Source organism: Mytilus californianus, unplaced genomic scaffold (assembly GCF_021869535.1).
Source record: "Mytilus californianus isolate M0D057914Y unplaced genomic scaffold, xbMytCali1.0.p SCAF_36, whole genome shotgun sequence".
Lineage (NCBI taxonomy): Eukaryota > Metazoa > Mollusca > Bivalvia > Mytilida > Mytilidae > Mytilus > Mytilus californianus.
The window spans coordinates 880,940-906,942 of NW_026262686.1; the positions used below are offsets into that span (position 1 = coordinate 880,940).

Genomic DNA, 26,003 nt, shown 5'->3' on the forward strand with positions numbered 1-26,003 from the left:
TGTATGTGTAATGTCCGTATTCTCTTGTTTTATGTGTAATGGCCGTTTGCACCTGTTGTATGTGTAACGGCCGTATTCTCCTGTTTTATGTATAATACCCGTTTTCTTCTGTTATATGTACAATAACTGTTATCTCTTGTTTTACGTGTAATAACCGTTTTCTCCTGTTTTAAGTCTAATGGCCGTTGTCTCCTGTTGCATGTGTAATTGCCGTTTTCTCCTGTTGTACGTGTAATGGCCGTTTTTTCCTGTTGTATGTCAAATGGCCGTTCTTTCCTGTTGCATGTGTAATTGCCGTTTTCTCCTGTTGTACGTATAATGGCCGTTTTTTCCTGTTGAATGTCAAATGGCCGTTCTTTCCTGTTGCATGTGTAATGGCCGTTTTCTCTTGTTGGATGTGTAATGATCAAATTCTCTTATTATAGAGTAACGGCCGTTTTCTCCAGTTGTATGTCTAATGATAGTTCTCCCCTGTTGCATGTGCTACGGCCATTTTCGCCTGTTGTATTTGTAATAGCTTTATTCTCTTATTTTATGTGTAATGGCAATTTTCTTCTGTTGTATGTCTTATCGCCGTTCTCTCCTCTTGAATGCGTTATTGCCTTTTTTAATTTTGTTATATGTGTAATGGCCGTATTCTCTGTTTTTTTGAGTGATGGCCGTTTTCTTCTGTTGTATGTCTAACGGTAGTTCTCTCATGTTGCATGTGTTATGGTCGTTTCCTCTTGTTTTGTGTGTAATTGTCGTTTTCTCCCGTTGTACGTGTAATGACCGTATTCTCTTTTTATTGTGTAATGACCGTTTTCTCCTGTTGTATGCCAAATGACCGTTCTTTCCTGTTGTATGCCAAATGACCGTTCTTTCCTGTTGCATGAGTAATGGCCGTTTGCACCTATTGTATGTGTAATGTCCGTATTCTCTTGTTTTTTATGTGTAATGGCCGTTTGCACCTGTTGTATGTGTAACGGCCGTATTCTGTTTTATGTATAATACCCGTTTTCTTCTGTTATATGTACAATAACTGTTATCTCTTGTTTTACATGTAATAACCGTTTTCTGCTGTTGTATGTCTAATGGCCGTTGTCTCCTGTTGCATGTGTAATTGCCGTTTTCTCATGTTGTACGTGTAATGGCCGTTTTTTCCTGTTGTATGTCAAATGGCCGTTCTTTCCTGTTGCATGTGTAATTGCCGTTTTCTCCTGTTGTACGTATAATGGCCGTTTTTTCCTGTTGTATGTCAAATGGCCGTTCTTTCCTGTTGCATGTGTAATGGCCGTTTTCTCCTGTTGAATGTGTAATGATCAAATTCTCTTAATATAGAGTAACGGCCGTTTTCTCCAGTTGTATGTCTAATGATAGTTCTCTCCTGTTGCATGTGCTACGGCCATTTTCGCTTGTTGTATGTGTAATAGCTTTATTCTCTTATTTTATGTGTAATGGCCATTTTTTTCTGTTGTATGTCTAATCGCCGTTCTCTCCTCTTGCATGCGTTATTGCCTTTTTTAATTCTGTAATATGTGTAATGGCCGTATTCTCTGGTTTTTTGAGTAATGGCCGTTTTCTACTGTTGTACGTGTAATGACTATATTCTCTTTTTATTGTGTAATGGTCGTTTTCTCGTTTTGTATGTGTAATGGTCATTTTCTCCTTTTGCATGTGTATTGGTCTTATTCTCTTGTCTCATGTGTAATGGCCGTTTCCTCTTGTTTTATGCGTAATGGCCATTTTCACCTGTCGTATATGTAATGGTTGTATTTTCTTGTTTTATCTGTAATTGCCGTTTTCTCTTGTTTTATGTCTAATGGCTTTTCTCTCGTGTTGAATGTGAAATGGCCGTTTTCTCCTGTTGTATGTATAATGGCCCTATTCTCTTGTTTTATGTGTAATGGCCGTTTTCCTCTGTTAGATGTGTAAGGGCGGTTTTCTCCTGTTGTATATGTAATGGACGTATTGTCTTGTTTTATGTGTAATGGCCGTTTTCACCTGTTGTAAGTGTAATGACCGTAATCTTTTGTTGCACGTTAATGGCCGTTTTCTTCTGTTGTATGTGTAATTGCTGTATTCTCTTGTTTTATGTGTAATGGCCATTTTTTCCTGTTGTATGTTTAATCGCTGTTCTCTCCTCTTGCATGCGTTATTTCCTTTTTTTATTCTGTTATATGTGTAATGTCTGTATTCTCTTTTTATTGTGTAACGGCCATTTTCTCTTGTTGTATGTCTAAAGGCCGTTTTCTACGGTTGCATGTGTTATGGTCGTTTTCTCTGGATATATGTGTAATGACCGTATTCTCTTTTTATTATGTAATGGCCGTTTTCTCTTGTTGTATGTCTCATGGATTTTCTCTCCTGTTGAATGTGTAATGGTCGTTTTATCCTGTTGTATGTGTAATGGCCGTTTTCCTCTGTTATATGTGTAATGGCGGTTTTCTCCTGTTGTATGTGTAATAGCCGTATTCTCTTGTTTTATGTGTAATGGCTGTTTCCACCTGTTGTCTGTGTAATGACCGTATTCTCTTGTTTTATGTGTAATGGCCGTTTGCACCTGTTAGATGTGTAATGGCGGTTTTCTCCTTTTGTATATGTAATGGACGTATTGTCTTGTTTTATGTGTAATGGCCGTTTTCACCTGTTGTAAGTGTAATGACCGTAATCTTTTGTTGCACGTTAATGGCCGTTTTCTTCTGTTGTATGTGTAATAGCTGTATTCTCTTGTTTTATGTGTAATGGCCATTTTTTCCTGTTGTATGTTAAATCGCTGTTCTCTCCTCTTGCATGCGTTATTTCCTTTTTTTATTCTGTTATATGTGTAATGTCTGTATTCTCTTTTTATTGTGTAACGGCCATTTTCTCTTGTTGTATGTCTAAAGGCCGTTTTCTACGGTTGCATGTGTTATGGTCGTTTTCTCTGGATATATGTGTAATGGCCGTATTCTCTTTTTATTATGTAATGGCCGTTTTCTCTTGTTGTATGTCTCATGGATTTTCTCTCCTGTTGAATGTGTAATGGTCGTTTTCTCCTGTTGTATGTGTAATGGCCATTTTCCTCTGTTATATGTGTAATGGCGGTTTTCTCCTGTTGTATGTGTAATAGCCGTATTCTCTTGTTTTATGTGTAATGGCCGTTTCCACTTGTTGTCTGTGTAATGACCGTATTCTCTTGTTTTATGTGTAATGGCCGTTTGCACCTGTTGTATGTGTAACGGCCGTATTGTCTTGTTTTATGTGTAATGACCCCTTGCACCTGTTGTATGTGTAATGACCGTATTCTCTTGTAATTGTAAATCGCCGTTTTCGCCTTTTCTATGTCTAATGGCTGTTCTCTCCTGTTGCATGTGTAATGGCCGTTTTCTCCTGTTGTGTAATGGCCGTATTATCTTGTTTTATGTTTAATGCCAGTTTTCCTCTGTTATATGTACAATGGCCGTTTTCTCTTGTTTTATGTGTAATAACCGTTTTCTCTTGTTGTATGTCTAATTGCCGTTGTCTCCTGTTGCATGTGTAATTGCTGTTTTTTCCTGTTTTACGTGTAATGACCATATTCTCTTTTTATTGTGTAATGGTCGTTTTCTCGTTTTGTATGTGTAATGGCCGTTTTCTCCTTTTGTATGTGTATTGGCCGTATTCTCTTGTGTTATGTATAATGCCCGTTTTATGTGTAATGGTCGTTTTCACCTGTTGTATACGTCAAATGGCCGTATTGTCTTGTTTTGTGTGTCATGGCTGTTTTCTCCTGTTTTATGTCAAATGGCCATTGTCTCCTGTTGCAGGTGTAATTGCCGGTTTCTCCTGTTGTACGTGTAATGACCGTATTCTCTTTTTTATTGTGTAATGTCCGTTTTCTAGTTTTGTATGTATAATGACCGTTTTCTCCTTTTGTATGTGTATTGGTCGTATTCTCTTGTTTTATGTGTAATGGCCGTTTCCTCTTGTTTTAAGTGTAATGGCCGTTTCCTCTTGTTTTATGTGTAAAGACCGTTTTCACCTGTTGTATATGTAATGGCCATACTTTCTTGTTCTATGTGCAATTGCCTTTTTCTTTTGGTGTATGTCTAATGGCTTTTCTCTCGTGTTGAATGTGCAATGGCCGTTTTCTCCTGTTGTGTGTGTAATGGCCCTATTCTCTTGTTTTATATGTAATAGCCGTTTTCCTCTGTTATATGTGTAATGGCGGTTTTCTACTGTTGTATGTAAAATAGCCGTTCTCTTCTGTTGCATTTGTAATGGCCATTTTCACCTGTTTTATTTGTAATGACCGTATTCTCTTGTTTTATGTGAAATGGCCGTTTTCTCCTGTTGCATGTACAATGGCAGTTCTCTCCTGTTGCATGTGTAATTGATGTTTTCTCCTGTTGTATGTGTAATGACTGTATTCTCTTTGTTTTGTTAATGGCCGTTTTCCTCCTTTTGTAAGTGTAATGGCCGTGTTCTCTTGTCTTATGTGTAAAGGCCATTTTCACTTGTTGTATGTGTTATGGCCGTTTTTTCCTGTTGTATGTCTAATGACCGTTTTCAACTGTTGTATGTGTACTGGCCGTATTCTCTGGTTTTGTGTATTATGGCCGTTTTCTCCTGTTGTATGTCTAATGGTAGTTCTCTCCTGTGGCATGTGTGATGACCGTTTTCTCCTATTGTATGTGTAATGGCCGTATTTTATGTGAAATGGCCGTTTTCTCTGGTTTTATGTGTGATGGCCGTTATCACATGTTGTATGTGTAATGACCGTTTTCTCCCGTTGTATGTCAAATGGCCGTGCCGTTCTTTCCTGTTGCATGTGTAATGGCCGTTTTCTCCTGTTGTATGTGTAATGACCGTATTATCTTATTATAATGTAATGGCCGTTTTCTCTTGTTGTATGTCTCATGGATTTTCTCTCCTGTTGAATGTGTAATGGTCGTTTTCTCCTGTTGTATGTGTAATGGCCATTTTCCTCTGTTATATGTGTAATGGCGGTTTTCTTCTGTTGTATGTGTAATAGCCGTATTCTCTTGTTTTATGTGTAATGGCCGTTTCCACTTGTTGTCTGTGTAATGACCGTATTCTCTTGTTTTATGTGTAATGGCCGTTTGCACCTGTTGTATGTGTAACGGCCGTATTGTCTTGTTTTATGTGTAATGACCCCTTGCACCTGTTGTATGTGTAATGACCGTATTCTCTTGTAATTGTAAATCGCCGTTTTCGCCTTTTCTATGTCTAATGGCTGTTCTCTCCTGTTGCATGTGTAATGGCCGTTTTCTCCTGTTGTGTAATGGCCGTATTATCTTGTTTTATGTTTAATGCCAGTTTTCCTCTGTTATATGTACAATGGCCGTTTTCTCTTGTTTTATGTGTAATAACCGTTTTCTCTTGTTGTATGTCTAATTGCCGTTGTCTCCTGTTGCATGTGTAATTGCTGTTTTTTCCTGTTTTACGTGTAATGACCATATTCTCTTTTTATTGTGTAATGGTCGTTTTCTCGTTTTGTATGTGTAATGGCCGTTTTCTCCTTTTGTATGTGTATTGGCCGTATTCTCTTGTGTTATGTATAATGCCCGTTTTATGTGTAATGGTCGTTTTCACCTGTTGTATACGTCAAATGGCCGTATTGTCTTGTTTTGTGTGTCATGGCTGTTTTCTCCTGTTTTATGTCAAATGGCCATTGTCTCCTGTTGCAGGTGTAATTGCCGGTTTCTCCTGTTGTACGTGTAATGACCGTATTCTCTTTTTTATTGTGTAATGTCCGTTTTCTAGTTTTGTATGTATAATGACCGTTTTCTCCTTTTGTATGTGTATTGGTCGTATTCTCTTGTTTTATGTGTAATGGCCGTTTCCTCTTGTTTTAAGTGTAATGGCCGTTTCCTCTTGTTTTATGTGTAAAGACCGTTTTCACCTTTTGTATATGTAATGGCCATACTTTCTTGTTCTATGTGCAATTGCCTTTTTCTTTTGGTGTATGTCTAATGGCTTTTCTCTCGTGTTGAATGTGCAATGGCCGTTTTCTCCTGATGTGTGTGTAATGGCCCTATTCTCTTGTTTTATATGTAATAGCCGTTTTCCTCTGTTATATGTGTAATGGCGGTTTTCTACTGTTGTATGTAAAATAGCCGTTCTCTTCTGTTGCATTTGTAATGGCCATTTTCACCTGTTTTATTTGTAATGACCGTATTCTCTTGTTTTATGTGAAATGGCCGTTTTCTCCTGTTGCATGTAAAATGGCAGTTCTCTCCTGTTGCATGTGTAATTGATGTTTTCTCCTGTTGTATGTGTAATGACTGTATTCTCTTTGTTTTGTTAATGGCCGTTTTCCTCCTTTTGTAAGTGTAATGGCCGTGTTCTCTTGTCTTATGTGTAAAGGCCATTTTCACTTGTTGTATGTGTTATGGCCGTTTTTTCCTGTTGTATGTCTAATGACCGTTTTCAACTGTTGTATGTGTACTGGCCGTATTCTCTGGTTTTGTGTATTATGGCCGTTTTCTCCTGTTGTATGTCTAATGGTAGTTCTCTCCTGTGGCATGTGTGATGACCGTTTTCTCCTATTGTATGTGTAATGGCCGTATTTTATGTGAAATGGCCGTTTTCTCTGGTTTTATGTGTGATGGCCGTTATCACATGTTGTATGTGTAATGACCGTTTTCTCCCGTTGTATGTCAAATGGCCGTGCCGTTCTTTCCTGTTGCATGTGTAATGGCCGTTTTCTCCTGTTGTATGTGTAATGACCGTATTATCTTATTATAGTGTAATGGCCGTTTTCTCCAGTTGTATGTCGTGTTATGGCCGTTTTTCTCCTGCTGTATGTAATAGCCATATTCTCTTGTTTTATGTGTAATGGCCATTTTCTCCTGTTGTATGTTTAATCGCCGTTCTCTCCTCTTGCATGCGTTATTGCTTTTTTTTATTATGTTATATATGTGTAATGGCCGAATTCTCTTTTTATTGTGTTATGGTCGTTTTCTCCGGTTATATGTGGAATGGCCGTATTCTCCTTTTTGTTTGTTTAATGGCCATATTCTCTTTTATGGCCGTTTTCTCCTGTTGTATATCTAATGGCTGTTCTTTCCTATTGCATGTGTTAATGGTCGTGTATTCCTGTTGTATGTGTAATGGCCGTATTCTCTTGTTTTATGTGTAATGGCCGTTTTCTCCTGTTGTATGTGCGATGGCCGTTTTCGCCTTTTGATGTGTAATGGCCATTTTCTCTAACAGAAAACATGCGGATTGTAAGTTTCAGTTGTTGTAGATTTTTTGTTTCTTTTTTCATACATTGAAAAGGTTATTCGGGGTTAATTTTGTCAAAAATTATACAGATGTATGGGAAGTCTTGATATAGATTTGAACGATTAACACCAAAGACGACAAATAATCATCCATTAGTTTTGAATTATATGACGAAAAAGAAAAATTCAGTCATACGTATATAAGTTTATTAGAAATTATAAGTTAATATGAAACACTACAATGGTATATAATATCTACAATATACATCTAAATTTATAAATAAATACGAAATAAATTGGTTCATTGAGGCTGTTATTCCTTTCCAGTGTATGAAAGTCCCATCTTCTATTAAGAATATAAAAATATTGTCATATTCAACTGTTCTTTAAAGATTCCAAATACAATAATACATTAATTTATAAATTGAGCACTTCTTAAATAAAATTTAGTTCGTTGTCCGTTCATGAATATTCATGACATGTGACCATTCGTTTGCACTTAAAACCCGTGCGGTCATCTTTCTGACCATCGACTCTCGCTATAGCCTAAAGAAGAGACACGTGTATTCACGGATGATTTAATGTATATTTGTATTTGTAATTATGATTACTATAATTATCATGTTTGTATTTGATACATAAGATATAGAATTAAAGGTTATAGCGAGTAGCACACCTACATTAAATCTTTTGTTCTTTGTTAAGGCCATAGAATATAATTACTTTATATTCGGACGAACGTAGTGAGGGAGAATATAAAAGATAATATACACATAATGTCTATACTGTGACCTACTTCCTAATTATGTATCATCTTCAGATTTAAAATGAAACCATTACTTATAATCATGGAGATATCATTTGATTTGATTGATTGATGTTTAATGCCACTTTCAGCACTATTGATCCCAGTACTTATAGACATGGAGATATGATTTGATTTGGTTGATTGGTGTTTAACGCCACTTTCAGCACTATTAGTACTAGTACTTATAGACATGGAGATATGATTTGATTGATTGGTGTTTAACGCCACTTTCAGCCGTATAGGTACTGGTACTTATAGACATCGAGATGTGATTTGATTTGATTGATGTTTAACGCCACTTTCAGCCCTATTGGTATTAGTACTTATAGACATGGAGATGTGATTTGAATGATTGGTGTTTAACGCCACTTTCAGCCCTATTGGTACTAGTACTTATAGACATGGAGATGTGATTTGAATGATTGATGTTTAACGCCACTTTCAGCCCTATTGGTATTAGTACTTATAGACATGGAGATATGATTTGATTGATTGATGTTTAACGCCACTTTCAGCCCTATTGGTACAAGTACTTATAGACATGGAGATGTGATTTGATTGATTGATGTTTAACGCCACTTTCAGCCCTATTGGTACAAGTACTTATATACATGGAGATATGATTTGATTGATTGGTATTTAACGCCACTTTCAGCCGTATAGGTACTGGTACTTATAGACATTGAGATGTGATTTGATTTGATTGATTGATGTTTAACGCCACTTTCAGCCCTACTGGTACTAGTACTTATAGACATGGAGATGTGATTTGATTGATTGGTGTTTAACGCCACTTTTAGCACTATTGATCCCAGTACTTATAGACATGGAGATGTGATTTGATTTGATTGATTGATGTTTAACGCCACTTTCAGCCCTATTGGTATTAGTACTTATAGACATGGAGATATGATTATATTGATTGATGTTTAACGCCACTTTCAGCCCTATTGGTACTAGTACTTATAGACATGGAGATGTGATTTGATTTGATTGATTGGTGTCTAACGCCACTTTCAGCACTATTGATAATAGTATTTAAAGTCATGGAGATATGAACGCAGATGTAAAACTCAAAAAAGGCAGTGTAAACTGTTTACTTTTATGTACAAGATATTACGATATAATAAGATATTTTTATTCCATTTAAATAGCCCATGAGATTAAAGTAGTTTAATACGATGATTTTTCATAATTGACAAAAATATTGTTGTCAATCATATATAAATATGAATATAATCAACTAAATGTTAAGCCAGTCCAAAGCCATAAGCATGTGTGTAAACATGCAGTTATAAAACAGATAATATATAATATTAACAGGCAAATATTCTTAATGGGTTACATATAAACATATCTGTACAATATTGATAGTTTTCTGATTTCAAGACATTCATTAATATATATATATTCCAATAATTGTTAATACCTCTAGGTTTTCTTGAATAAAAAGACAATTTGAAATTGGCATTTGAGTTTAACATTTTGACAATTTACAAATGCTATTATAGAACTATTTTTTCAAGAGATTATAACGAGGACATTCACATTTACAATGTTTTTCATCTTCAACTTTATCCAACATAACCTTTGTGATTTATCTATATAATTGTTTTTTTTGCATATCCATCCGTCTCTGTTTTTAGAGGGTGTGCACCTATCTTTCATACTGCTGGTCTATCTTTAAATGCTTTCAATTCCAAATAATTTGCTGTATTTTTTTAATCATGTTAATTGAAAAACAAGCCAAGAGCTAGTTACCTTATATGATTTAACAGTATTTTCACTAAAATCTTTCCAATTGTTCAGAAAAACAAGATTTGTATATATGTATAAAAAGAGATTTGTTAATATCATGAATATAGACAGCAACCTAACAATACAATAGAGGAAAAAAAAAAAAAAAACAAAAACAAAACAGCTAAAGGTTAATAGAAGTATTGAGTAGTGCTGATACTTCAAACTATAAACTAATTTCAGCTTTATGAGGTTTTGAATAAATGAATAATAATGTATGTAAATGTCCAAATTCTAACAATAAAAAAATATCCTTCACCATGTTCACTGATCATTTTGACATTAATGTTGATTTATTCCTTTTCCTTTTAACAATTGTTCTATTTCTATATTTCCTTGCTCCTGTGCTACATTAAGAGAATTTTTACCTTTATTGTTACATTTATTGACATTAGCTGAATGTTGCATTAGTACTTTAACAACATTAACATGTCCTTTCTGACTTGCCCAATAAAGTGAAGAACATCCATCATCATCACAGAGATTAATATCAACATCATCACACTGAAGAAGTACATGTACAACCTCTATCATGTTGTTGCAACAAGCAATCTGTAATGGTGGGGTGCCATCATTACTACATTTATTGACATCAGCTGAATGTTGTAACAGTACTTTAACAACATTAACATGTCCATTATGACTTGCTATATACAGAGGTGATACACCATTATTCTTACATTTATTGACATCAGCTGAATGTTGTAACAGTACTTTAACAACATTAACATGTCCATTCTGACTTGCTATAGACAGAGGTGATGCACCATTATTGTTACATTTATTGACATCAGCTGAATGTTGTAACAGTTCTTTAACAACATCAACATGTCCTTCCTGACTTGCTATATAAAGTGAAGAACATCCATCATCATCACAGAGATTAATATCAACATCATCACACTGAAGAAGTACATGTACAACCTCTATCATGTTGTTGTAACAAGCAATCTGTAATGGTGGGGTGCCATCATTACTACATTTATTGACATCAGCTGAATGTTGTAACAGTACTTTAACAACATTAACATGTCCATTCTGACTTGCTATATACAGAGGTGATACACCATTATTGTCACATTTATTGACATCAGCTGAATGTTGTAACAGTTCTATAACAACATCAACATGTCCATTATGACTTGCTATAGACAGAGGTGATACACCATTATTGTCACATTTATTGACATTAGCTGAATGTTGTAACAGTTCTATAACAACATTAACATGTCCATTATGACTTGCTACATACAGAGGTGATACATCATCATTGTCACATTTATTGACATCAGCTGAATGTTGTAACAGTTCTTTAACAACATTAACATGTCCATTCTGACTTGCTACATACAGAGGTGATACACCATTATTGTTACATTTATTGACATCAGCTGAATGTTGTAACAGTTCTTTAACAACATTAACATGTCCATTCTGACTTGCTATATACAGAGGTGATGCACCATTATTGTTACATTCATTGACATCAGCTGAATGTTGTAACAGTACTTTAACAACATTAACATGTCCATTATAACTTGCTATAGACAGAGGTGATACACCATTATTGTCACATTTATTGACATTAGCTGAATGTTGTAACAGTTCTATAACAACATTAACATGTCCATTCTGACTTGCTATATACAGAGGTGATTCACCATTATTGTCACATTTATTGACATCAGCTGAATGTTGTAACAGTTCTTTAACAACATCAACATGTCCATTATGACTTGCTATATACAGAGGTGATGCATCATTATTGTTACATTTATTGACATCAGCTGAATGTTGTAACAGTTCTTTAACAACATTAACATGTCCTTTCTGACTTGCCCAATATAAAGGAAAGTAACCATCCTCTCTACAATAATTAATGTTAGTATTCCTACTTATCAACCATTTAACCAGGTCAACTGTACCCATATAACAACTTCCACCAAGTGCTATATCTTTACTGTTAATATCTTGAGTACAAACGAGTTCTTCCTGCTTTGATAGATCAAGTTGGTTTAAACGTGTTACCAAGTTTTCTATGAATATAGTAGAATTCATGTTTCTGTTTTGACACACATTGGATACATAACCGTTCTCCCAGTCTTTCAGTAACCTTTCTATGTATCTATTTATACAGTTATCAGGTATTCTTATTACAAACTCTATTTCTGTGCCTATGTTATCTGTTATTTGCCAAAGAAGTCGTTCTCTAATAAAACCAGTATTAGCATGATCAATGAAAATCTGCATCATCTTCTCCCCAAAGTACTTGGCAAGGAAATCAAACAACTTATCATGGATTATTTTGTATTTGTTATCCTCCTTGACCACATAGGTACCTTCAAGTGTTTCCAGGGATTTCTTTAAACGTTTGATGGATGTTCCTTTATTCAGTTCACATTCTTCTAGTAAATCTTCTATGACTGCTCCTATCTTCCTATCTTTTGAGGAGAAGTTTTCTTCTGTTAATGTGTTGTTAAACATCACACAAAGGACTAAGCTACAAAACTGCATCTTACCAGCATCACTTTCTCCATACATTTGTACAACTTGATCTTTGAAAACTTCAAAAGGATTGCTAAAAAAGGAGGTAATGCTTACATTCTTCTGGAGGTTCTGTTTATGATATAAACTACATAAAAGTGGGAAACAGTCATATTTGTCTGACCATTCCTTTACTTCATCAGTATTTTCCCTAAAGTACACTTCAGCTAAAGCAAATTTTTCAGCAGCACTAAGTTTGAATTCTTGTGAACTTAAATCGATGTTACACATTTTGAAAATAGAGAGATTGCTAAATACTTCATCTTTGTAAACCTCCAATCTACATGTAGATATGATTTTACAACATTTGTCTTCTAGAAGAGATATTATGTGATCAAGTCTTTGTTTCCAGTCAGTGTAAATTTGTTGATTAAGAGTATATCTGCCACAGACGTCATCAAAGACAAACAAAGTTTTCCTCCCATGTTTAAACCATTTTCCAATATCTTCAGGTTTACTACATGGAATTACAGTATAACCCTGTTTCTTCATTATGAGGGCAATGTGTTTAGAAAGAAAACTTTTTCCAGTGCCAGAATTTCCCACCAGGGTAACTGAACTTTGTGTCAAAACTTTTTGCATTACATGTTTCTCTGCTTCAGTGCTAACAAACTGTTGATCATCCTTTTTCCACTGTTCCAAGCGTTTTTCGAACTGCTCTGTAAAAAATGAAATTCAATAAATTAACTATCGATTTAAAGTTCAAATTTCAAGGTGTAATACCACAAAAATAAAGAACATGACATCCAGTTTCATCATGTTCATGTATCTTGGGTGTTTTGAAGCACCATATCTTTTTTTTATTCAGTGTTCTAATAAAATATTTTTAAAACATAAGAAGATGGGTTTTTTTTCTTCTATGCAAGGAAATGTGGTTTGAAATTTTCACTGATGAACTAATTTAAAGTTAAATGGTAAAATTTCTTCACTTAAATCAAAGATACATACTGTTAAATGCCAACTAAACACAAGAGTGCACACGCTGAAATGTCTCGCCTTCTTTATTAATCATTGATATTATGTTGATAGTCCTAAATATAAAGCTTTATTACAACTGTCACATAAACTTAACATTAACCAAAAAACTAAACATTGACCAATGAACCATGAAAATGAGGTCAAGGTCAGATGAACCATGCCAGGCAGACATGTACAGCTAACAATTCTTCCATACAACAAATATAGTTGACCTATTGCTTATAGTTTAAGAAAAACAGACCAAAACACAAAAACTTAACTATAACCACTGACTGTGAAAATGAGGTCAAGGTCAGATGACACCTGCCAGTTGGAAATGAGGTCGAGGTCAAGTGAAAACTGTCTAACGGGAATGAGGACCTTGTAAGGTACGCACATACCAAATATAGTTATCCTTTTACTTATAATAAGAGAGAATTTAACATTACAAAAAATCTTAGATTTTTTTTCAAGTAGTCACTGAACCATGAAAATGAGGTCAAGGACATTGGACATGTGACTGACAGAAACTTTGTAACATGAGGCATCTATATCCAAAGTATGAAACATCCAGGTCTTCCACCTTCTAAAATATAAAGCTTTTAAAAAGTTAGCTAACGCCGCCGCCGCCCGATCACTATCCCTATGTCGAGCTTTCTGCGACAAAATTCGCAGGCTCGACAAAAAACTAATAGGGGAATATCAGTGGTGGTATTACCCCTTAAGAAAAATACTCTATCCTCACAAGTATGTTATTATGTCACCCGAACGACAATGTCGGGTGACATATTGCTTTTCCTCCGTTTCTATTTATTATTATTTTTCTTCCACCTATTTTGTCCGAAGCCTTTCTGGGAGTTTAGTGGACCAATTCTATTGAATGGTTACCATAATGAGGTCCACCATCTAAAGTTGTGCAGGACATCTTCGGAATTTTTAAAATGGCCACCGTTACCATGGAAACAGCACAAATGCGAAAAATCGGAAGTGTTCCAAACTTAATGAAACTTTACAGAAATGTTAGTTGGCAGATGTAAATGTGGCATTTGATTTTGGAATTTCAAAAATGGCAGTCGTTGCCATGGAAACTGGAGACAAAGTTTTAACATTGACCCTATGGGAAAATTCTTTCAGTAGCATTTACTCACTTAACATGGTAGGTCAAATACCCTGATTCTTTCATGGAATGTTCCCTGTCATGTGCCAATATGGCATCCATCTTTGAAATTTTGGAAACGATCACTGTTGCCATGGAAACGGCACAAATTCAAAAATGTTTAAAAATTTCAAAATACCTCAAATTTACTGAAACTTAATATTAATGTTAACTGGCAAGTAAAGATGAGACTTTTGACATCAATTGGAATTTCCAAAATGGCTCCTGTTGCCATGGAAACAGAAAAAATGTCAAAAATTTCAAAATGCTCTAAATGTTCTGAAAATTTATAGAAAGATGTATAGCAATATATTTATTTGCATTCACTGTTTTAAATGTTTCGAAATGGCTGCCGTTTAGTGGCAATGGGGGGCAGGGTGACATCTGCTATTGCTTGCAATGGCAAATCTAGTTATTTATTATCATTGTTGTGACATTTTTCATGTTTGTAGTAACTTCTATACGTTCACGATACATGTACTATGTTTGTTTATAGTTTTCATCATAAAGTGCCTAGTTTATTATTCCAAAACACTTATTTTCTGCGTTTTTTCAAGTCGGTGTCGCAGATCTCTTTAATGACCCCAAAATGAACTGTGACATGCAAATAATTTTAATTCTACCCTTTGGTCAAAATACAAGCAGTATAAATGGAGTCGATAAATACAAACAAGAAAACTGACATCGCTTGAACAATTGTTTTGTGTATGGCATACAAACAAATGATAAATACTGACGCCAAAAAAGCAAATCATTTTCCTTTTTTTTTCATTTCATGTTACAAACAAAGCTTAAAATTGAGTGCCTAACAATATTTCTGTGGTATTAATCTTAAAACCATTCCATTGTGAAATGACACCCAACAGGTAGTTTGAAAATGGAAGGAAAACAAATCATTTTTGCGACACCAAATATCCATTCATGACATCGTATTCTACCTTTTTATATTATAATTGTATTTTTTTTAAAAATTCATTGATAATTGATTGGTGTTTAACGCCTCTTTCTGCATTATTGGCTATGTTGTGGTGGTCAGGTTTTATTGGTGGAAACTGGAGTGCCCAGAGGATAAATCTGACCTTCGACATGAAAACTGACAATCCTAGTCATTTAAGATCAGAGTCCAGCACACCTGCCACGTCTAAGGTTCGAACTTACAACCTCAGTGTTGACAGGCTAGTAATACAGTACTTGAACTACTTAGACCACTTATCCACCGAGGCCCTTTTTTTTAATTCAAAGAACATTGAATGTTTACATATTTTGGTAGTAATCTTGAACATTGAGGCGAACAATGAATTGTTACACCAGAAATTAATGCAGAATTTCATGTCATCCTTAAGAAGCAAATTAAAAAACTGAAAAAGGCAGCCAACAGATAATTTTGACACTCAGAACCAATTTAGAATATCATAATATACTAGTTTATCAATGAAATGGTAGCTTGAAAGATGTTTCTCAAAATTTTGTATTTATAATATATAACTGTCTACATATAATGCACAACAATTGTACAAGCTTGTACCTATCTTTGAGCAATACTTTTGGAATAATTCAGTTACAAAAAGTTTATAGACGGACAAAGTATTAAGTATAAAGCTCATGTATACTTGATACGAGCCCTTATCAAGCAAAACATATGTATTTTTCTGTTATATGTACTAAAGATGCCTTATTGTAGGATTAAATAATGTTCCAATGTTCTACATCAATAAATTTACCAAGTATGTGTTTAGGAATAACTTCATCGTGAACCATCAGAGTATCTAAAAAAGATAAAAACAACAAATTATGAACATCCTGCCAAGGTCAGATGAAACCTGTCAGAGAGACATGTATCCCTTACAATCATTACATACACTAAATTATAGTTCACCTATTGCTTATAGTATCCAAAACGAGACCAATTTCATAAATACAAAGATTTGGTTTGGAAGTTTGGCTGTCACTGAAGGAAACCCATTTCATACGGGATAGAACATCCAAATTTTTTGTTGATGTCAGTGGCGGATCCAGAGGGGGGCGTAGAGGGCGTACGCCCCGCCCCCCCTTTGCTTGCACTTTTTTTTTTTTTTTTTTTTTTGTAAAATGATTAATCAGACTAGTCTTCGTGAACTTTGCCATTTTCCGCGTATTTAATTTTAATATGACAATTCTTTACTTATAAAGATATGTTTCGCTCGTATTTACTGTAATATATTATTGATTATGTCAAAATCATGCGATTCGCTACGGTGGAGTTGACCAGTGCGTCGAAAAAACGTCAGTCATTTTGAAATTCATATTACAGTAACACATTGCTTAGGCTGAGGATGACAAGCATGACACCTTCAAAGCAACAAAGGATTGAGCAAGAACGTATTTATTGACTTCTATTTCACAATTCCACCGAACAGAAAGTAATACTCTATTACACTTTCATGAAAAAAGTTCCACAGCAATATTATTTACCTACGAAAACATGTTTAACCCAAAACGCCCCAGCCTATTAATAACATAGCTGAATAATGATCCCCAGTCAATAAGCTCTAGATAGATTTAAATTCTAAGGTACGGACCATTTGATTGGAGGGGGCAGTCTGAGATGTTTGAGAGAAAAATTTCTGACCCTGATTTTTGCCTTAAACAAAAATTCTGGCCGTATTTGGATTGAAAACAATAATCTTGTCCACTTTTTTTGCTATTAGAAACAAAAGTTTCCAACAGAATTATTTAGCATTAAATGAACATGATGAATAAAAAAACGGGCGTAATTTTTTTGGGGCCGGGGGTTTGCATGTAAATCCAATATCTGACCGGAATGTCTCTTTCTTCGAACTGATAAAATGAATACTTTTTCAAGGCCCGACTGCAACCTGCCTGCTGGGTGTGGCCTTTATGTCTCCATTTGTCGACCGTCATTCATATATTCGTTGTCATTTCAGACTCATTCGTAGCCTTTGGTTGATTTGGAACCCCTCACTTCCCTTGTTGGGTGAAACATTTCAACCAAACATTTGGATAAAAATTGCTTGTTTGTCTTTCTTAACTCGTGTCGGTCGTATTGTAAATTTCATTGAATAGCCCGGCGTATATCTTTTTTACAACAAGAAATCCGTGATGTTATGCTAACTAAACATACAACAAACGAGAATTTTCCATGTCAATTTTTTACTGACAAGTCCCACATCAAATATATTAGTACATAGCTTTGGATCCATCCGATCATTTTATAATAGACAATTAATGGGGAGAATACGGCATCAAAAATGTCCAACCCTTACACTTTAACTATATACAATATACATGCCTTACGTCAGGAACCGTTAAAAAAGTGCATTTTACGCTTATTTTATGTTTTTTAGCCAAAAAAAGGTCCAAAACAATTTTCGCCTCGCTCCGCTCGCCGATCTTTACATACTTCGCCCCCCCTTTCCAAAATCCTGGATCCGCCCCTGGATGTAGTTTACCAAGCTTGTCAATTTAGATTGTTCCAGGTAAACTTATTGATCTGTTAATAAAGTTATTCTAAAATGTTATAAAATTACCTATTCAACACTGTTATAAGATCTTCGAATGTTGTTTTATCGGTATAGATATTGATTTTGTTATTGATAGATTAAAACTCAACTAAATAATATTGTTATACACATATCTACAGTAAAGGTACGATTATTCAATACCTATATTTTGGCATTGCACAATTCCATGTTTTTCTCTAATTGATAATGAAGTCTTTACACTGAATCCATATTATGTTGGGTGTGTAATATTGAGTGATATTTTAGTCTTAGATACATGATTTCTCATTAGTTGTTATTGGCTTTGACTTAGCTTTCAGTAACAGTGAGAACTCGTGGTACTCTCAGATTTGAACTGTTTTGTATCGATCTGGTGAGTTAAGCCCTTTTCACCTGATTTTTATAGTTTGTTCTTTTGTTCTTTTGTTATACTGTTACATCACTGTTCCAAGTAAGAAGGGGGGGGGGGGGTTGATGCTGGCAAACATGTTAACCCGCCAAGTTATTATGTTCATGCCCAAACTTGGGCGCCTGTAATTCAGTGGTTGTCATTTGTTGCTGTGTATAATATTTCAAACATTAATCAGGTTGTTTGTTGTCTCGTTTAAATAGTTTCACATTTGTCATTTCGGTGCCTTTTATATACTTTGAGGTATGGATTTTGCTCATTGATGAAGGCTGTATGGGGATCTATATTTGCTAAATTTTACAACATTTGGTCTCTGGCGGATAGTTGTCTCATTGCCAATTTACCACATATTCTTATTTTCATGTAAACAATTATGAATAAGTTTTTCCTTACACCAAAAATACATGGCCTAATACTAAAAAGAGTGCACTGAAATGTCTCACCTGCTAAATCGACCATTACTGAATAATTTGTAGACAGTCTTAAGTAATGTCTAAGATAACCAGTCAAGGACATAACTCTATAGGGTTATTAGAGAAAAATAACATACGCTTGTTATTGCGGACAAAACAATCAAAGAACTGTGATAACATATGTATGTTACATGTTTCAAAGGGACAATATACGTCATTAGTTTTGTTAAAATGTATACAAGTTCTATTGATATTACTATTGTCTTTATGTATACTTAACTATAGAAAGATATAACAGTTCATAGTTTGCCAATCATGCATATCACACCTATGTTATTACAGAACAAATATGCCTGTAATAACTAAAGGGTGTTATTATAGCTTCTCTACATCACTTCAAAGCATTTGCTCAGACATTGATCATGCTCAATTACAATGTATTTTAATTTATTGTAAGAAGTAATTATCAGAGCATGTAATGAGGTTCTGCGCAAGCTTCCCAGTAATTTCCAAGTGTCTCATTTAATAACATGAATAAGTTACATGCCTTTAATAACTAAGCCTTGTTATTACAGCTAAGTTAATCACTTAAAAGCCTTGTCTCATTGATTTACCATGGTTAATGAAAAATGTATTAATCTAAATTAATAGTTAGTTTAAGTTATCAAGGCAATGCATTTAGTTTCTGCGCAAAGTTTCAAGAGTTCCCTAGAGCCCACTAAAAATAAAAATATTTATGATTTATTTTACAAATAACAAACATATGTTATTACAGATTTAGTAAATTTAAGGATTAAAGAGTAGACAACTCATAAAAGTATCTGTAATAACACATGCAAGTTATTTTCTGTAATAACCCTATAGAGTTATATCCCTGACTGATAACTGCACATGTCAAGAAATGTTATGTTTCTGATTTGAATGTTATAAATAAAAATAGCTGTAGATTATCACACTAAGGTAAAACTGCTATAAGACAATTAACATCAATTTGAAAAATAATCATCTTTCAGTCTTGCGTGAAGTTCATATATTATATGGTTACCTTTTTTCTCTTGTCTGTTTTTTAGTTTCTTCATTCCTGAAACAAGACAAATTGCCTAGATGTTTCATAGTCTAAATAATTTTTATAAATGAAATCCAACATTGTACAACATTATTTTCTAATAAAGATTTGATTGATTTGATTTTTAGTGTTTAACGCCACTTATAAGCACTGCTTTTGGGCTATTTCGTGGCGGCCAGTTTTTATTGGTGGAGGAAGCCGGAGTGCCCGGGGAAAACCAAAGACCTTCGATAGGAAAACTGACAATCCTAGTCAATTAAGATTGGAGTCGAGTGCTCCCGCGAGAGCGGGCTTCGAACTCACAACCTCCATGACCTCAGTGATGACTGGCTATTGATTACAGTAGTAACTACTTAGACCACTCGGCCACCAAGGCCCCTTCTAATAAAGAAAAACAATATTTATATCTCAAGTCATTTTTTCTATAAAAGACTTTTTTGTCAATGAACTTTTACAATTTAGTATAAAAACTAGGGGTCAGGAACCTTTTTTTTTTGGTTAAAATACATTAAAATTTACAAAATCACAGTTATTTTATAAGGGTAATATTGGGGCAACTTAAACTTTTTTATTGAGGAAACATCAAACAATAGAACTGGTTTATTTTCAATGAGGGAATTGCTTTCCAAAATACCTCTGATATATCAAACTAGAGGCTCTAAAGAGCCTGTGTCGCTCACCTTGGTCTATGTGAATATTAAACAAAGGACGCAGATGGATTCATGACAAAATTGTGTTTTGGTGATGGTGATGTGTTTGTACATCTTAATTTACTGAACATTTTTCCTGCTTACAATTATCTCTATCTATAATTAACTTGGCCCAGTAGTTTCAGAGGAGAAGATTTTTGTAAAAGATTACTAAGATTTACGAAAAAATGGTTAAATGACTATAAAGGGCAATAACTCCTAAAGGGGTCAACTGACAATTTCGGTCATGTTGACTTATTTGTAGATCTTACTTTGCCGACATTTATTGTTTTTTACAGTTTATCTCTATCTATAATAATATTCAAGATAATAACCAAAAACAGCAAAATTACCTTAAAATTACCAATTCAGGGGCAGCAACCCAACAACGGGTTGTCCGATTCATCTAAAAATTTCAGGGCAGATAGATCTTGACCTGATGAACAATTTTACTTCATGTCAGATTTGCTTTAAATGCTTTGGTTTTTGAGTTAAAAGCCAAAAACTGAATTTTACCCCTATGTTCTATTTTTAGCCGTGGCGGCCATCTTGGTCGGTTGACCAGCTCACGCCACACATTTTTAAAACTAGATAACCAAATGATGATTGTGGCCAAGTTTGGTTCAATTTGGCCACGTAGTTTCAGAGGAGAAGATTTTTGTAAAAGATTACTAAGATTTACGAAAAATTGATAAAAATTGACTATAAAGGGCAATAACTCCTAAAGGGGTCAACTGACCATTTCAGTCATGTTGACTTATTTGTTAATCTTACTTTGCTGAACATTATTGCTGTTTACAGTTTATCTCTATCTATAATAATATTCAAGATAATAACCAAAAACAGCAAAATTTCCTTAAAATTACCAATTCAGGGGCAGCAACCCAACAACAGGTTGTTCGATTCATCTGAAAATTTCAGGGCAGATAGATCTTGACCTGATGAACAATTTTACCCCATGTCAGATTTGCTCTTAATGCTTTGGTTTTTGAGTTATAAGCTAAAAACTGCATTTTACCCCTATGTTCTATTTTTAGCCGTGGCGGCCATCTTGGTTGGTTGGCCGGGTCACGCCACACATTTTTTAAACTAGATACCCCAATGATGATTGTGGCCAAGTTTGGTTAAATTTGGCCCAGTAGTTTCAGAGGAGAAGATTTTTGTAAAAGTTTACGGACGACGGACGACGGACGCAAAGTGATGAGAAAAGCTCACTTGACCTTTCAGGTCAGGTGAGCTAATAAAAAAAGGGGTCACAGGCCTTATTTTTTATGAAATTTTTTTAAAAAAACATAACATCCTATCAAATTCAATATAATAATTGTCCTTGATTTTAAAAGGATTTTTCATAAATATAATTAACAACCTTGAGTTTCTTAATAGTTTATATTTTAAGTTTTAGATGTTTTGTTGTATATTGAATGAAATTTGTTATTTTTTTATGTAAGTAGCATTTATATTTCAAAGCATATGGCATGAGTTCCTCTTTTCGGATTTAACAATATGTTTGGTTCCAACATTTGATCATTTTGTCCCATTTTTTCAGCCTATTAAGTGATTATAAAGAGAAACCATGTGACCAAAGGAAAACAAATTTTCTATAAATTCTATTTACTAAAGATTGGATAATGATCTTTCATAAAACTGACTTTATATAAAACAGATTTTTATAGTTTGTTCTTTTGTTGTACTGTCACACCACTTTCCCAGGTTAGGGGAGGGTTGGGCGCCCGCTAACATGTTTAACCCCACCACATTCTATATGTGCCTGTCCCAAAGTCAGGAGCCTGTATTTGAGTGGTTGTTGTCTGTTGCTGTTGATCATATGCGTTGTTTGTTTATTGTTTTGTACAGTTCTTGTCTTGTTCTGTTGCACCACTGTCCCAGGATAAGGGGGAGGGTTGGGCGCCCACTAACATGTTTAACCCCACCACATTCTATATGTGCCTGTCCCAAAGTCAGGAGCCTGTATTTGAGTGGTTGTTGTTTGTTGCTGTTGATCATATGCGTTGTTTGTTTATTGTTTTGTACAGTTCTTGTCTTGTTCTGTTGCACCACTGTCCCAGGATAAGGGGGAGGGTTGGGCGCCCGCTAACATGTTTAACCCCACCACATTCTATATGTGCCTGTCCCAAAGTCAGGAGCCTGTATTTGAGTGGTTGTTGTTTGTTGCTGTTGATCATATGCGTTGTTTGTTTATTGTTTTGTACAGTTCTTGTCTTGTTCTGTTGCACCACTGTCCCAGGATAAGGGGGAGGGTTGGGCGCCCGCTAACATTTTTAACCCAGCCACATTCTGTATGTGCCTCTCCCAAGTCAGGAGCCTGTAATTCAGTGGCTGTTGTTTGTTGCTGTGTAACATATTTGTTTTTCGTTCATTATTTTGTACATAAATTAGGCCAGTAGGCCGTTAGTTTCTCTTTTGAATTGTTTTACATTTGTCATTTCGGGGCCTTTAAAAGCTGAGTATGCAGTTTGGGCTTTGCTCATTGTTGAAAGCCGTAAGATGACCTACAGTTGTTAATTTCTGTATCATTTGGTCTCTTGTGAAGAGTTGTCTCATTGGCAATCATACCACATCTTCTTTTTTATATGTATATGAGTTTTTTATTAAATGTTCTATTCAATTGAAGTGTGACAGCATATAGTCGGTAAGAACAGTTTAAAATCCCTAAAAAGCTTACTCAACACTTATAGATAGCAGTGGCGGATCTAGAAATTTTCATAAGGGGTGGGGGCACTGACCCTCAAGAGGGGGCCTGATCCAGTCATGCTTCAGTGATTCCCTAAATAATCAACCAATTTTTTCCAACAAAAGGGGGGGGGGGGGGGGGGCTGCCCCCCCTCCCCCTAAATCCACTTCTTGATAGATTCACTCAAAATTCTCTGATGTATAAGAAAATTGGGCAGATTTTTTTTTAATTAATATAATGTAAAATTTATGATATATATGGAATCATCTAAGTTAATCAGGTACAATATTAGATTCAGACTTTGCTATAATTACCTATTTGACATAATTGTATTTCTTGATCTGACAATTCTGTCTTCTCCATTCCAGAAGCAACAGCCTCATATTCTCCGTGATTTAGAGCTTCAAGAAGGTGTGTGTATGCATCTCCACCTTTGCGAACCAATTTGTTGTATAAAAGTCTATTACTTTCCTGTTGAGTGAGTGAAGAATTACAAACTTCCTCTTTTTCTTCAGTACTTAAAACACCAGACTGATACAGGTGGTCAGCTATGTCTGTTTTGGAGTCAACACCATGGACAAACATCATGTAATTCTTTTGTAGTTTAACTTTGTGTTTATTCAACACTGAAATATAAGAAAGGCATACATGTATAAATGAATGAAATATTCTCTTCCCCTTTCACACACAAAATTGAATTTTTTTTCCAACTGTGATTGGCTGTTTTGTTAAACTTACTACATTAAATATCAATTGTAGGATTAATTTTTCGTTGTTGAAATATTGGTTTTATTCCATAACACAGAACAAACAACTGTACCAAGAGGGCATATATATTGAGGTTGAATTCCCTGTCATTTATCTATCATCCATGCACGAGCTTGTCTTAGAAAAACAAATCATATCTGTATACATTAACCTCACTTTCAGGTATAGAGATGTGATTTTTTTTTCTGAGACAAGTGCTTGTGACCATCCACAAGAACTTGCAGTCATCCGATGTTCAGTACTTCAGTACTTTGATTAAGATTAAAAGGCGGAAGATAGCAAGGGGATATTCAATACTCATAAGTTTGAGAGTCTGACAACACCATGGCGAACTAGAGGCTCTTAAGAGTCTATGTCACTCAGCTGGAGCTATGCGAAACATGAAAAATGACCTTTCTCCAACATTGTAGACTACAATTTAATGCATGACTAAAATCGCTTTCTTGTTGACCTTGTATTGCTGATATTTTTGTTCTTTTTAGTTTCTCCCTATATTATATCGATTCCAAAATTGAAATAAATGTCAAGAACTTAAAAGTAAGTAAAAAATTGTCTTTTATAAGGGGTCAGCCAATGGTTTCTGTCATATTGGCATTCTTATATATATCAATCATTTTTGAGGATAACAGTTTCTATTTATCTCTTATAGTTTTCAAGATAAGAGGCAAATACTCTGAAATTCTAAATAAATTTGTCTTTAAAGGGCAAAAACTCATATAAGCAATTATCTAATAGCTACGGTCATGTATGAATTTTTGTTGACCTTGAATATCTGATCATTTTTGCTGTTCACAGTATCTACTTTTCTGTGTTTTCAAGATTATGGACAAAAACTGGTGAATAAGTCAACAATCTTCATTTAAGGGCAATAACTCTAATAAGGAGTCAACCAATGTTTTCAGACATATACATTGTTTGTATAGGCCTTGTATTGTTGATAATGTTTGTTGTTTACAAATTATACTTATCTATAATAGTTTTCAAGATAAAAGGCAAACATTTACAAATAAGTCAAAAATCACATTTGAAGGGCAATAACTCCTGTAAAGAGTCACCTAATGGTTTGAATTTCATTGTTTTTTTTGTAGATCTTATATATCTAATTATTTTTGCTGTTTGCAATTTCTAATTATCTATTATAGTCATGATAATTTTCCAAATAGTAGGCAGAAGTTTAAAAATAAGATTAATAAAAGAACAGAGTTCCAATGTGCCCCGCTTGGCACATATTTTATATTTCCAAGGGGCATAACTCTTTTAAAATAGTTGATCGTCAACCATTATACATGTTATAGTACTTGTCCGAAATATTGTTGATATTAACCTATAGTACAAGTTTTATAAAAATCTGGCAAGAATTGTACATCTGCATGATTTGAGAGCACTAGCCAGGCCATTTTCCATAAATGTAGTATTTACAAGGGGCATAAGTCGATCAGCCACCAATATAGAACTTGTCCAAGATATTGCTGATATGTATAAGTATAAGTTTTATAACTAGAGGCTCGAAAGAGCCTGTGTAGCTCACCTTGGTCTATGTGCATATTCAACAGAGGACACTCTCCAACATGATAGACAGGAATAGAATTCATGACAAAAATCTGTGTTGTTGATCTTGTATTGCTGATAATTTATACTATTTAGTTTCTCTCTATCTTCTTTAGTTTTTGCTCAAAACACAAAAGAGGATAAAAAAAATCTTCATTTAAGGGCAATCACCCCTATAACATGTATAAACATTGATAAAGAGTGAGTCTACTAATCTATATCAGCAAAATATGACTTGTTAGTAGATCTTGACTTGCTGATCATTTTTGTGATTTAAAGCGTATCTTTATCTTTATAATTTTCTATCATATATGGCAAAAGCAAAAAAATTAAATTGCTTCGCCGAGCACAGATGGATACGACCGCAGAGGTCCAACCCTGAACAGTTGGGGCAAAAATGGACGCAATATTTGCGCTTGATACAGGTCTGAATTTGGATTGTAATTAAATATTTGACACATAAAAG

General features: G+C 34.6%; 1 protein-coding gene and 1 long non-coding RNA gene across 2 annotated transcripts in view; one reads left to right on the top strand and one right to left on the bottom strand.

The window, feature by feature from the left end:
* The first annotated feature begins 7,952 nt into the window (after positions 1-7,952).
* LOC127736767 (uncharacterized) lies at positions 7,953-9,916 on the top strand. Its single transcript, XR_007999171.1, has 2 exons — positions 7,953-8,591; positions 8,662-9,916. It is a non-coding gene; the product is annotated as an uncharacterized LOC127736767 (long non-coding RNA).
* A 161-nt stretch (positions 9,917-10,077) lies between these two features.
* The window catches only part of LOC127736720 (uncharacterized), a 94,680-nt gene continuing 78,754 nt past the window's right edge, over positions 10,078-26,003 (bottom strand). The window contains exons 5-8 of the mRNA XM_052247304.1: positions 23,536-23,847; positions 19,820-19,855; positions 16,174-16,218; positions 10,078-12,998 (exon numbers count right to left, since the gene is read on the bottom strand). Of these exons, the coding sequence (XP_052103264.1) occupies positions 10,078-12,998; positions 16,174-16,218; positions 19,820-19,855; positions 23,536-23,847 (3,314 nt within the window). The remainder of the gene's footprint in view (positions 12,999-16,173; positions 16,219-19,819; positions 19,856-23,535; positions 23,848-26,003) is intronic.